Genomic DNA, 13,910 nt, shown 5'->3' with positions numbered 1-13,910 from the left:
TTGTCTTCTGTCTTTCATTTATATCGAAATTGCGCATGGCGTCAGTAACGTATGTGTTTTTTAACAAGTCTGTTTACATTCGCCTGGACCAGGAAGGTTTGTAGAGACCGAGCTTCAGGTGCGGAATCACATAAGCCCACTGAAGGACCTTTTCGGCTAGCATTCTTCATCCACTTACACCCTAATGTAATGGTAACAAATCCTGAAACCCATATGTTGTACACTTAAGGCAGGTTAAGTGTTGAGCATAAATCTCCTTTTCGAGGAGTATAACCAGCCTGGGGAACTATTCAGGGGCTGACCTCTTGCAACTCTTCACCTTCTTGAACAAACTCGTGACTTATGCCACAAGAGGTCGACATCCAATTGAAATGCACTATACAATAGGAAAAGTGGATGTTCACGCCCAGCCGAAAACTCTTTTAAAACACTTAAACTCTTTTAAAAATGTTATCACTTAGGATTTGCACCGTACCACGTTATCATTTTGGCAACTAATATTTGTGATGTCGAATTTTACCTCGACCTTTCTTTGTTCTTCCAATATGAATATCTGAGGAGGTGGAAGGGCGGTTGATTTATTCAAAAATGAATATCATAATCACGTGATCGGATTATCTACGGCAGGATCGCCTTTTAAAATAAATCCATGCGAGACACGTTTTGTTGTCGGATCATTTTCGTTCCTGGCTTTTCAATACATATTCATGTTCAAAATTGATTAAAGGCTATAAAACTGTGTGTCATTTTAACGGTAAGGGATACTTAATATAATCTCATTGTTCATTACACAGGTTTGCGCCGACCAGAGACGGGGTCCGCCGTCCGAAGACAGCCCTCGTCTCCAGTCGGTCCAGGTCAGCCTCATCTCACACATACAAGACACACACACAACAACACAACATGGATGAACCGAGGGGAGCGTGGGATAAGGGGAGCGAGTGGACAAGTTGGACGTATCATCCCGGACATGCAGACGCTGTGAAATGCTGACCCATGTGGCCGCACCCATAAGCCCCTGTGACCTTCACCTGCAAGGTCGCCACTAATCCACCCATTCGAGCATCTCAGCTCACATTCCTTCCGTGATAACCGCTGTTCTCTGCCATCGGGCAGATCCTCTTGTTCGTGTTTTCCCTCTCCGAGATGAAAAGAGCAGGGCTGAAGCTCGGCGTGCGTCCGCCGTCCGTCTGTTTGTTTCTTGTATCATGCTGTGGAGGGGAAAAAAAAAAACTTCAGCATCCTCCCAAAATAAAAAAAAAACAGGCTGAATTTCTGAATTCAGTCTCAAACCTGAAGCGCTCTTCTGCCCCACTTTCTTTTTTCTCCTCTTTTTTAATCTATCTGCCTGTTTCTCATCTCTGCAAACAGTATTTAACAGGGTTCAGCCGGCCACAGCCGAGCGGACTCCAACTATGAGCCAGTCCAACCCTGGTAAGTATCTCCAGACCTCGAGCGAGAGAACAGACAGGCCCGATAAAACAAGAGCTCTAATAAATCGTACGTTAAAATGTTTCATAAACCAGAACGGATGTTCGCTCTCTGTGGGTTGTCGTGGCTTGTCTTCGAAAAATGACATGCAGAGGTTTGACTTTAACAGCACTCCGGATGAAAACCGATCATCGAGAGTGCGGATATGCCTCAGAGATGAATGGCAATATCATGATCTTGTTCCTCATTTATCTTATTCCATATCTCTACTGTATCTACTTCGGAGATGATGAGAAATGGGCTCTCTCGTTACATTAATAGCTTCTTACGACAGATCCCATCTGGTCTGGCTTCTTCTGCTATGTTGTAAACGCTTGCAGAGGGACAGACAGAGATGAAAGCAGCAGCAGTAAGTGGCCAAGCGCTGCTCCCATAGAGATATCTGACCTGCTGCTCAGCCTCGCGCAGTCTGGCTCCGCTCTCCCGCTTGTCAAGAATACAGGGCCGTTGCCATTTTAAACAGTTCGTCTCAGTGAGGAATGCGCTTTTGTTTTTACTTTTGCGGAATGCAAAACCTCAGAGCGCTAAACTTAGAGAGCCCCTTCGAATGATGTGCTGCTTCAAGCCTCCGTGTCTGCTTCTGACCCACCTGCTGCTTTGAGAAGTTGTTAAGTGTCAAAGATGACAGTTAGAGTACAGAAGGTAGCGCTTAATAAAGTGATTTTTCATTTTTTACTGCTCCCCTCTGGGAAAATTTTTATGTTCGAGGTCAGAGGTCAAAGGTCAGGCTCAGCCACAAAGCGTCATCGCTCAAGACACCATGGGTTCTGTGTTTCTCAGGGACTGAGAGGATGTTTGCAGACACCGGAGTTTGAACATCTGATTTATTGGGTGAGGGGTTTTTCTCACCGTGGCTGTGGCAGCCAGGTGTTCAGACTTTATGAGTTACTTTCTGTAAAATGCTATGATTTAATTGACATATTCTGGGTGAGCTCACCTGCCACCCACTCAGTAAAATATCAATCTGGGATTCTTCAAACAGACTATATGTATAAAATCGCTGTTCAAAATGATGATATAATACGATACCGTCAACTTTTCCTTATATATGTGTTCATACCTTAGATACATATACATGCGTAACTACTGCCCATCCCGTCAGCACATGGTTTGCGTAAAAGGTCTGGCCCCATCCCATCCTGACATGATCTGACAACATTCCCGGGTTTTTGTGATGAAGTCAGTTTTCTCAGTCTTTCGTGGCCCCTATAAAAGTTCAGAGGGCTAAAGGTCATGTTGCTTTGGAAGAAAGACCACGAAAGGCGGATATGAAATGTGAAAACTGCCGATCCAATTGAATTAATGCCAAAGAAAGTACATCATTTTTCTCTGTACTTTTCAAGCTGAGTTTTTGTTGACATAATCACCTCATCATCTTCAGCGGGTGTGGGGGCGGCACGTGGACGAGGAGAGAATCAGCGCCTGTCGATTGGCTTCTCCTGGGGGAACCTCCCATCATTTTTGGGGTTTTCAATTGGCAGCGGGGGTCCGATCCCACATTGACCGTTCCGTAGGCGTTCTACATCGTGTCTGGTTTCGAAAGACCTTAGTGTCTCCTCAAATAAATTGTTTGGGAAAATCAATCCAAACGTGCATTCATACACCATCACACACATTGTTTTCTATATATCTAATACTTTATTGATTTTTGCACATGGGGCAACGGATGGAATCCCCATTCTCTTGTGAGGGTTTTCCTAAAGTGGTGAAAGCACTGTTTTGATCTTTAGACCGAACTGAGGTTCCATGGATGTTGATTGGAAACACTAATCCAGCCAATGTGCTCTCAGACCGCTTTACCTCCTTTGAAACAGACTTGAAAATTTCCAGATTTGTAACTGTAGAAAACCTGACGGCCCCTCTACTACCGACACAATCTTGCATTGTTCTTAGCTCCATGGCTATTTAACTAATGTCTCTCTCTCTCTCTCTCCCTTTCCCTCATTGTCTCTGCCGTAAGAATATCGTCCAAGCGGATCATTCCAGAGAAAAGTGCAAATGATATCAATAAATATATGGATGAAAAAGCAGTAGTCATGGCCAAGCAAAGTGATATCAACTTATCCTCTCTGTTATACCTTTTTGACCTTCTGGCCGCAGTGACCACTGAAGTGGCTCTCATCCGTAGCATTCATGTCAATCCTTTCAAATCATCTGGTTCATCAGAAAAAGCAACAGCACTGTCTGCTGTACGCGGCCGAGGCTTTGACCTGCAGCAGATTAGGCTAATCTCTGTGTCTTGCTATCTACACTGTCCCTGGTTTGACACCAACTTTTGAATAATAGTCCCACGCTTCACTGGGCACGTGGCTGGCTCTCCCAGCCGTACCCCACCAACAAAGGCCCGGTCATTAGCCGTCACTGGATGGGAACCCTGAGCCTCTGCCATATGCTTACGTAAGCTGCTCATCCACTGCAAAGAGGGGGAAACTTTGTTTGTTGTGTAATGGATGTTCAGCGTTATCGATTTGCCATATAAGTGCCTGCTCTTCAACTACATTTGACATAATCTATCGCTTTCAATCATGCGCGATGAAAATCGGAGCGATCGAATGTCGAGGTGGTTAAAAAAAAAAAAAAAACATCTAAATGAGACCCGCGCCGAGAGTTCATTTGCAAGAGTAGTCGGAGGTCATTCTTGAAATGAATACATGATTATTAAAAATGTATTCTTTGGAGAAGAGATCTATATTTAGTCTGTATATTTGTCTGTTCTTGCAAGAGAACTCTCGACACGTCCTCGCCAAATCCCCTTCCCTGGCGTACACTTTAAAAGAAAACCCCGAGATAACATCACGGAAGTAGCCTCGAGTGACTCAGTCAGCGTCTGTCTGAGTTACTACTGTATGTTTAGCGACTGAAGGCTAAACATCCTGTGCACACCCCACTAATGGCACGGCAGGTTTAGTGGAGGTCACAGGTATGCTCCTCCTGATGTTTGTCCTCAACCAGCTTTCTAATCTTCCCTGCACAGCTTTTTCCAGAAGGGACTGGGCACCCATGTCCCTTCCCCATCCTGATTGGTTCCCTGGAGCCAGACGGCCAGCAGGTATATAAATGTTTTGTTTCTTACTGTGTCGGTCTGTCTGTCTCTGTATTTCTATCTCTATATCTATGCAATTTACAAGCACATGCAATATAAAGATGATATTCAATGGTGATGCAGACTTAGGTAAGACTGGTAAGAGTTTTTTTTTTTTTTGTCCAAAAAATGTATCCTATGAGGAAGGAACGTAGGTTGATGCTACATAATCAACGGACTCATTCAACAAAGATGAAATACAGCAGAATATTGAGGGTCTCCGGGGCTTTAGGACTCGTAACTTCCATCATACATGAAGCAACGTTGCTTACTGAAAACACTAAAAAAGAAAGGAAAAGCTATGGCAGGAAACTTAGAGAATACATAAATGTTTCTTTTTATGAGTATGGCTTTTTCTCAGGTATTTCATTTGCTTTCCATTTATAGATTCTTTGTGGGACAGTGTTCGGATCATTAGATACAGAGCATATGATCCCTGAGGAGATTTAAGAATAAGAATAAGAATAAGAATAAGAATAAGAATAAGAATAAGAATAAGAATAAGAATAAGAATAAGAATAAGAATAAGAATAAGAATAAGAATAAGAATAAGAATAAGAATAAGAATAAGAATAAGAATAAGAATAAGAATAAGAATAAGAATAAGAACAACTTTATTTATCCGAAAGGAAATTGTTGTGCCAGAGTTACAAGAAAAACATAACAATAATAATTAGTAGTAGAAAATTGTATAAACAGTGAAAAAAAAAAGGAGGGGAGAATAAGAAATACAAATCAACTATAAAGTGTCTTAAGTAAGAAGTGAAGACTATAGAGTGTCTTAAGGTCTTAAGTGCCAAGTGAAAGATAAGGAGTGCACAAGTGTATGAAAAAATATTGCACATGCAGCTGTTTTGTAATGAAATATTGCACAGTTATGAATATATATACAGATAGATTATTACAATTAGATCATTACAATTAAATCAATTTTTTACAGAACTAAACAGAAGTAGAGTCAATTACAATCCCTGCCTCTACCTTTAACTCTACATCATTCATGGACCAATCTGTGTTTCAGCTAGCCGTCGTATCAAGAGTAGTCTGTTATATCCACACACAATAGAAAAGAAACAACTAGCTTTTGTGGTTAATGGCAACATAAAACACCTTAACTGCACTTGTCTGATATACCTAGATGTTATTTATACAGCTCCGGATTCGGGCTACACATGGAGTGAGACAGACGCACCTGAAATGACAGGTGAGTTGCAATAGAGCGGCAGTTACCGTGAAACGGTGCGTACCGGCATGATCACGGAAAAGGTTTACTACGGCTTGTATCCATGTGCGTTGCATGTTCAACAGCATGATAACGTGACCGCTAACAGTTCGGGATCTGCAGATCGTCTATGTGACAGATCTGTAGAGACCGTCTGAAATACGATACAATCAGGGGGGAGGTGGAAGGTTTATCAAATGTGCATGACTGGTGATATTTCTGCACAAAGCTGTTGTTTTCACTGGACTGGGATTGGCCAAAAAACAATCGCACCCATGGAAACATGTGCTTTCCCTCCGAAGTCTCTGTGCGGGAATACTAACAGGTCTCAAACCATCCTCCTCTAGCTCAGGATCACAGGCCTGATATCTCAGAGTTTGAGCGCTGGTTTTATAACTTTGGACCGTACCGTAAGTCATTTTCTCTTCTATTTACTGGGAACTAACAAGTCTGGGGATACATATTTCATATTTTCCATTTTTTGCAGGTTATGGTTCTTTCCATGTGAAATCATTTGTTAGTTCTCCAAACACGGCATCTTCAGATACATGAACAAATTCTATCCATGTCAAGGAAAAGCTTTCATTTATGGTGTGTCTTTTGGTATCTACATATAATGTGTTGGGTCTCTATCTTTGCATCTTTGGAGGTGAGATTAATTTGCCTTTTCTTTGACCGGTTCACCTTTTAGTCAGTCGTCTGGATATCCAACCCCAGCTGGATAATAAGAATTGTATTTGTGAAAGCTGGTAAGCCGTGTTATTGTCGTAGTTTGACTTTTTGGAAGAAAAAAAAAAATCCCATGTGTTTGCTTTCTTGATTTAGTCGTTTGACTTAATGGGAGACTATGACTGACGGGAATATTAGTGTGATCAGTAAAAGTCGTAGATCATTGGTAGGGATCATTTTGCCGTGTTTGCGAGTTTGACTTGACAGCTTTCATTTTGCCCAGAAACAGCGTGATGGCGCTAAATGCCACTTGTAGGTCACAGTAGGGAACTGGGTGACCAGAAGGGGAAAACTTCACTGACCCCCATATTTAATTTGTTTCCCATGAAAGTATATTACGTTGTTTTCACTTTTTAATTTATTATTCAAGACAATATAAGATTCTATTGCGCTTGCAGTGGAGAAATTCAATTGTCACTGCAGCATTGTAGACAGAAAGTGTATTATTGCTTATGATGTTAAAGTGTAAAGTGCAGGACATTGGCTCTAAAAGTAACAGTTGTAATCCTGGGAAATATGTACATATTATTTATATAAACAGGTATGTGTGGATAAGATTGGTAAAAAAGAGAGATGGGAGTAGTGAGGGACGGAAAAATAAGGATGGAGGTAGTGGTGTAGTGCAAATGAAGAGTGTTTTGGGATGTTTGTGAGCAGCATCGACACAGTGCTACGATGCAAGATTTGCTTTTTGCGTTGAACAGTCTGACAGCCGTTGGAAGGACGGACTTGTGGTGTTCCTTCTTGCAGCAAGGATGCAGCAGTCGTTGTTGATAGGCTGCAAGGCTAACATGCTTGTCTAATTTCGTGAGACGTACACTTCGTTGAATATTGGTCAAGTAGAAGAAGGCAAAAAAAAACAGGATATATCACTGTGTTATAACCATTGTGGCTTTTAAACATGGCATAAAAATATATACAGTACCACTGTGGCAGGTATTCCTGACTTGGTTTGTTGGCTGGATTTCCTTTTTTTTAAACCGTGATTAATGTTTAACCATTCGGTTCACTTCGTTGCATCATTTTAATTGCTTAGTCTCTTGCAACATCTGCGGGAGTTGCATATCAATTCAAATTGTTGGATAAAAAAAGAAGAAATTCATCAAAAAGCTGGGCTGAAATGTCTGTTAAAACACATTTATATCCCATTTTAAGGGCATTTGCATTTTGCAAATTATTCACTAGCATTGTTTCTTAGCTTATGGATGAGATGGCAAAAATCCTCATGGAGAATTTTGTTTTGATGTCTTGAGTTTTCTCCCACTTCTCTGATCTAACAGATTAAGTTTTCTCTTGAAGTTGCTTGTTTGCCAGCCCTTAGGACAGTATTTGTGCCAACTTTCAAAACGGTTCTCCACAAACCACCAAGTGACGTTACTGTGGCTCCAGCTACGTCTTTTATGTAGTCCAGCGAGTGTATATGTAGAGCCAAGCTGACCCAGTGCTAGATTTAGAATCGGACCTTCTGAATGGAGTTAATTGTGTTGTTTCTTTCAATATATTCTGACATTTAAAATCACTGAGTTTTCGTAGTTGCAAATTAAATTTTGTAGGTTGAGGAGTTCGTTTTGGCATCGCTGAGTTCATCCAGTTCTGTCAGGGATGTTTTAATACCGCTTTTAATAAGAAAAAAAAAACATCAGTGGATGACTGAGACAATAAGAGGAGAGACATTGAAAAGTATCGCTGATGCTTTATAAAAAAAAGATATCGTGTTTGATGCACCTGTTATGCACAGTTCAGTAATCGTCTCACCTCGGCCATAGGAAGGAAGCGTGCGCATATTTTCCAAAATGTCCGACTATTTCTTTAAGTGGTATGAAAGCAAGCTAATTTCACCTATTTTTATTTCTGCCTTCACACCAAAAAATACAAACCACATGCAATATGGTTGGGTAACAAAACACAAAAGGGCACTTTATATTACAGGCCCTGCTTCCATTTGTTTGATGACACCCTGCATCTAAATCGAAATAAATAGGATAGTTCTTCCCAGCCAGTACCACAAAAATGCCACCGCATGTACCATGAATGATCGCCGGAGCCAATGGGAGTCGACCGACTCGCCACATTGAGCTGCATTTGTTTCCCATTCGATGTAAGAATTTGTCACAACTGATCACGTCTGCCTTTCAGTCGCCCGCTCTCCCGACTCAGATGGCAACCGTAAAGCGCCGCTGGATACGACCCACACGAGAGGTGAGCGGTGGTAAAACTTGAATTTGATCTACAGGCACTCATAGAGACATATTCTTTACAACACAACATCTGTCGCTTTACATTTTTAACAATATGGTCTTCTTCTTCTTCTTCTTCTTTCGGCTTTTCCCGTTAGGGGTCGCCACAGCGAGTCAACTTTCTCCATCTAACCCTATTCTCTGTATCTTCCTCTCTCACACCAGCTACTTTCATATCCTCTCTCACTACGTCCATAAATCTTCTCTTTGGTCTTCCTCGAGACCTCTTGCCTGGCAGCTCCAATTCCAGCATCCGTCTACCAATATATTCACTATCTCTTCTCTGTACATGACCGAACCATCTCAGTCTGGCTTCTCTGACCTTCTCTCCAAAACATCGAACATGTGCCGTCCCTCTGATAGATTCATTCCTGATCCTATCCATCCTGGTCACTCCCAAAGAGAACCTCAACATCTTCATCTCTGCAACCTCTAGTTCTGCCTGCTGTCTTTTGGTCATTGTAACAGTTTCTAGTCCATACATCATCGCTGGTCTCACCACTGTCTTGTACACCTTTCCTTTTATTCTGGCCGATAGTCTTCTATCACATAGTACCCCTGACACTTTTCTCCACCCATTCCAACCTGCTTGGACCCGTCTCTTCACCTCTTTTCCGCACTCTCCGTTGCTCTGGACTGTTGACCCTAAGTACCTGAAATCCTCCAGCTTCTTGATCTCCATTCCCTGTAGCCTCACCGCTCCACCCGAGTTCCTCTCATTCACACACATATATTCTGTCTTGCTGCGACTAACTTTCATTCCTCTCCTTTCCAGAGCATACCTCCACCTCTCTAGATTTTCCTCTACCTGTTGTCTGCTCTCACTACAGATCACAATGTCATCCGCAAACATCATGGTCCATGGGGATTCCTGTCTAACCTCATCTGTCAGCCTATCCATCACCATTGCGAACAAGAAGGGGCTCAGAGCTGATCCCTGATGGAGTCCCACCTCCACCTTGAACTTCTCTGTTACCCCTACAGCACACCGTACCAGTGTCTCACAGCTAGCATACATGTCCTGCACCAGTCCAACATACTTCTCTGCCACTCCAGACTTCCTCATACAATACCAGAGCTCCTCTCTTGGCACCCTGTCATATGCTTTTTCTAGGTCTACAAAAACGCAGTGCAACTCCCTCTGGCCTTCTCTGTACTTTTCTATTAGCATTCTCAACGCAAATACTGCATCTGTAGTACTCTTCCTAGGCATGAAGCCATACTGCTGTTCACAAATGCTGACTTCTGCTCTCAGTCTAGTTTCCACTACTCTTTCCCATAACTTCATTGTATGGCTCATCAACTTTATCCCTCTGTAGTTGCCACAATTCTGCACATCCCCTTTATTCTTAAAAATAGGCACCATCACACTTTGTCTCCATTCTTCAGGCATCTTCTCACTCTCTAAGATCCTGTTGAATAATCTAGTCAGAAAATCTACCGCTGCCTCTCCTAGACACTTCCACACCTCCACAGGTATATCATCAGGACCAACTGCTTTTCCACTCTTCATCCTCTTCAATGCCTTCCTCACTTCACTTTTACTAATTTTTGCTACTTTGTGGTCTACAATAGTCACCTCTTCTACCCTTGCCTCTCTTTCATTTTCCACATTCATCAGTTCTTCAAAGTACTCTTTCCATCTTCCCATCACTCTTCTAGCATCTGTCAATACATTTCCCTCTCTGTCCTTTATCACCCGGACCTGTTGTACATCCTTTGCATCTTTATCTCTCTGTTTCGCCAACCTGTATAGATCATTCTCACCCTCCTTACTATCCAACCGAGCATACAAGTCATCATAAGCCCTTTGTTTTGCCTTTGCTACCTCTATCTTTACCTTTCGCCGCACCTCCCTGAACTCCTGTCTGTTCTCTTCAGTCCTCTCAGTATCCCACTTCTTCTTCGCTAACCGCTTTCTCTGTATACACTCCTGCACTTCCTCATTCCACCACCAAGTCTCCTTATCTACTTTCCTTCCAGATGACACACCAAGTACTCTTTTACCTGTCTCCCTGATAACACTAGCTGTAGTTGTCCAATCATCTGGAAGCTCACCCTGACCACCCAGACCCTTTCTCAACTCCTCCCTGAAAACCATGCAACACTCCTCCCTTTTCAGCTTCCACCATTTTGTCCTCTGCTCTGCCTTTGTCCTCTTCATCTTCCTTGTCACCAGAGTCATCCTACAAACCACCATCCTATGCTGTCTGGCTACACTCTCACCTACAACTACTTTGCAGTCACTAATCTCTTTCAGGTTACCTCGTCTATACAAGATGTAGTCTACCTGCGTGCTCCTACCTCCGCTCTTATAAGTTACCCTATGTTCCTGTTTTTTCTGGAAAAAGGTGTTCACTACAGCCATTTCCATCCTTTTTGCAAAATCTACCACCATCTGTCCCTCTGCATTCCTATCCTGGATACCAAATCTGCCCATCACTTCTTCATCCCCTCTATTGCCTTCACCAACATGTCCATTGAAGTCTGCACCAATGACCACTCTCTCATTTCTGGGAATATTCTGCATCACTTCATCTAACTCATTCCAGAACTTCTCCTTCTCTTCAGATTCACATCCCACCTGCGGGGCATAGCCACTAACAACATTGAGCATCACACCTTCGATTTCCAGTTTCAGACTCATAAGTCTATCTGACATTCTTTTCACCTCTAGGACGTTCCTAACAAACTCCTCCTTCAAGATAACTCCTACTCCATTTCTCTTCTTGTCAGTACCATAATAGTACAACTTAAAGCCTGCTCCTAAGCTTCTAGCCTTACTACCTTTCCACCTGGTCTCCTGGACACACAGTATATCCACCTTCCTTCTCTGCATCATGTCGACCAGCTCTCTACCTTTTCCTGTCATAGTCCCAACATTCAAAGTCCCTACTCTCAGTCCCAGACTCTTTCCCTTCCTCCTCTCTCTCTGCTTCCGAACACGCACTCCACCTCTTCTTCTTGTTCTTGTTCTTCGACCCACAGTAGCCCAATTTCCATTTTTAACAATATGGTAAACCTGATAATAAAAAGTCAATATGGCTCGGATTATCTCGCCGGGGGCCCGAGAGAGAGTAAACTTCAAGTCCTGTCCTTCCATCATTAAAACTATTAATCACATGTGTACGGGGTCAGCGGGGACTTCTTGGGGCCCTTAAAACTTCTGCAGCAGTAGCTTTATTACTGCATTGATCTTTCTTTTTTAAAATTAACACCCTGCAGTTTTTTCAAGGAAATCATTTCAGATTTCTCTCCCTCTAACTTGCAGGATATTCATTCATTTATTGATCTATTTAACCCTTGTGTGGTGTTCGGGTCTGTGGGCACACACACACACACACACACAAGGGTTAAGTATTCATTCATCCATATATTTATGTATTTGAACTGTTTTAGGGGATGTCTAAAAAAATGTGACACATAATTTAGAGCTCAGGCTTTTTAAACACTTGGTGCCCCCCACTGGGTGTTGCTCCCGGGGACCTGCACTGGTGTCATATATGAATAGTCTGTTGTAGAAGCATTTTTGTGATAGACAAAATGACAAGAGTTGCAAGTAAACACTAATTCTGCTTCTGTGATATCATCTACACAGTGGAGCCAGTAGACACTTGGAGGTCCAATGCAAACTTTTATGAATCAGGTAAGATTTTCAAGTCAGTTCTCTGTACAGAGGCTTTCTACAGGAAAGTATCCCTATTTTTGATCCAGAGCCTGTAATTAGAGGATTCGTGAGTCATCATTTCCTGTTTGGTATAGGTTTCGGCACTACAAATAAAACTGCAGCATTTAAGTTTTCAACTTCATTTGAAGTACAGTACTCAAGAAATATAGTATAATTAAGGGCAGGATAATACTGTTGCAATTTGAAAAAAGATGGGGGGAGGGAGGGGTATTTTATTTAAACAGGATTTTTATGTGTAAATTTTTGTTAATATTCATTTTCAGGCTTCAATATGAGAGACCCTGAACCAACACCCAAAGCTCCAGAGCCCGTGTCACAGGGAGACCCAAGTATGTTCACATAGCAATTTAAAACCACAATATTTGAATTTCATTATTCCCACATGGCAGCGCAGCAGTTAACACTTCCACCACACAGCAAGAAGTCCCCTGGTTCTATTCTAACGGGGAACCTTTCTTCACAGAGTTTGCATGTTGGTGTTCTCTGGTTTCCCCCCACAGTCCAAAAACATTCTCCATATGTGACCCAATTGACTGGGAATTAGTCTGGGGTGAATCTTGCCTCTCGTCCTATGAATACTTGAATAAGCTCCAGCACCCTGACTGTAGGTTAATCAGTATAGATAAAGAGCTACTTAATGAATGGGTAAATTGCATTTTTCCCCCACATATAACTTTATAAGGCCGTGCTCCTGCTCTCTTCTGCTAAATTATTGAGCCTGTCATTTCACTAACAGCTGACCCCTACTCTGTGGAAAAGCCCCCAATGGTGTGTGTGTGTGTGTGTGTGTGTGTGTTACGCACAACAGGCCACATGCAGGCGTCCCTGTGCACACTTATGGATGAACATTTGAACATTTTTTGGTTATGAGTCCGTGTCAGGAGTCACCGGGACGAAGACGCTACGGATCGACATGAGCTGCTAAGCAGTCCTCCGCAACACCACTTCTCTGATTTCACCCAGTTTTAGAGAATCACACTGTTCAATTGGGTTTAGGAAAACATTGTACTCAGTCTAGCTACAACGGTTTTATATAAGGAAGCAACATAACGTGAGCACAGAAGTAATAAAAACAATAAAAAGACACAAAATAAAGGTTTCAGACTGTGGAACTGTTATGCCTGAGTCTGTAGCAACCTGTTACTAACCTTGGCTGCTTCGGATAAGCCGGCAACCTTCGTAGCCCGACACCACATTCACTCAATTTTCATGGTAACAACAAGGGTATTAACATAGATGAGAATGGTGTAACTTCTATGTTTTTCCAGACTGTAAGGTGGACTTGGTCTTCCTGATGGATGGGAGCTGGAGCATAGGGAAGAGACGCTTCAAGATGCAAAAGGACTTCCTAGCCGAGGTGGCTCAGACCATAAACGTGGGTGTGGCGGGACCCATGATGGGCATCATCCAATACGGGTAACCTCTCGCGCCGTCGTCGGGCATTTTCAAAGAAATAGAAGC

At 42.5% G+C, this 13,910-nt stretch overlaps 1 protein-coding gene across 9 annotated transcripts in view; it reads left to right on the top strand.

The window, feature by feature from the left end:
- vit (vitrin) overlaps window positions 1-13,910 on the top strand; it is a 30,418-nt gene that overhangs the window by 11,965 nt on the left and 4,543 nt on the right. For 3 of the 9 annotated variants that reach the window (XM_086166894.1, XM_086166858.1, XM_086166842.1), the window contains 8 exons: window positions 795-857; window positions 4,466-4,540; window positions 5,712-5,777; window positions 6,143-6,205; window positions 8,661-8,723; window positions 12,360-12,407; window positions 12,713-12,778; window positions 13,718-13,865. In XM_086166894.1, coding sequence (XP_086023020.1) covers window positions 795-857; window positions 4,466-4,540; window positions 5,712-5,777; window positions 6,143-6,205; window positions 8,661-8,723; window positions 12,360-12,407; window positions 12,713-12,778; window positions 13,718-13,865 — 592 coding nt within the window. The remainder of the gene's footprint in view (window positions 1-794; window positions 858-4,465; window positions 4,541-5,711; window positions 5,778-6,142; window positions 6,206-8,660; window positions 8,724-12,359; window positions 12,408-12,712; window positions 12,779-13,717; window positions 13,866-13,910) is intronic. The other 6 variants (XM_086166913.1, XM_086166905.1, XM_086166850.1 and 3 more) reach the window with 5 other exon arrangements.

Source organism: Fistularia commersonii, chromosome 2, assembly GCF_037954325.1.
Source record: "Fistularia commersonii isolate RoL2024-O1a breed Wild chromosome 2, RoL_Fcom_v1.0, whole genome shotgun sequence".
NCBI classification, from domain to species: domain Eukaryota; kingdom Metazoa; phylum Chordata; class Actinopteri; order Syngnathiformes; family Fistulariidae; genus Fistularia; species Fistularia commersonii.
Note: the sequence above shows the minus strand (reverse complement) of the source record. Positions and strands in the feature narration are given on the sequence as shown.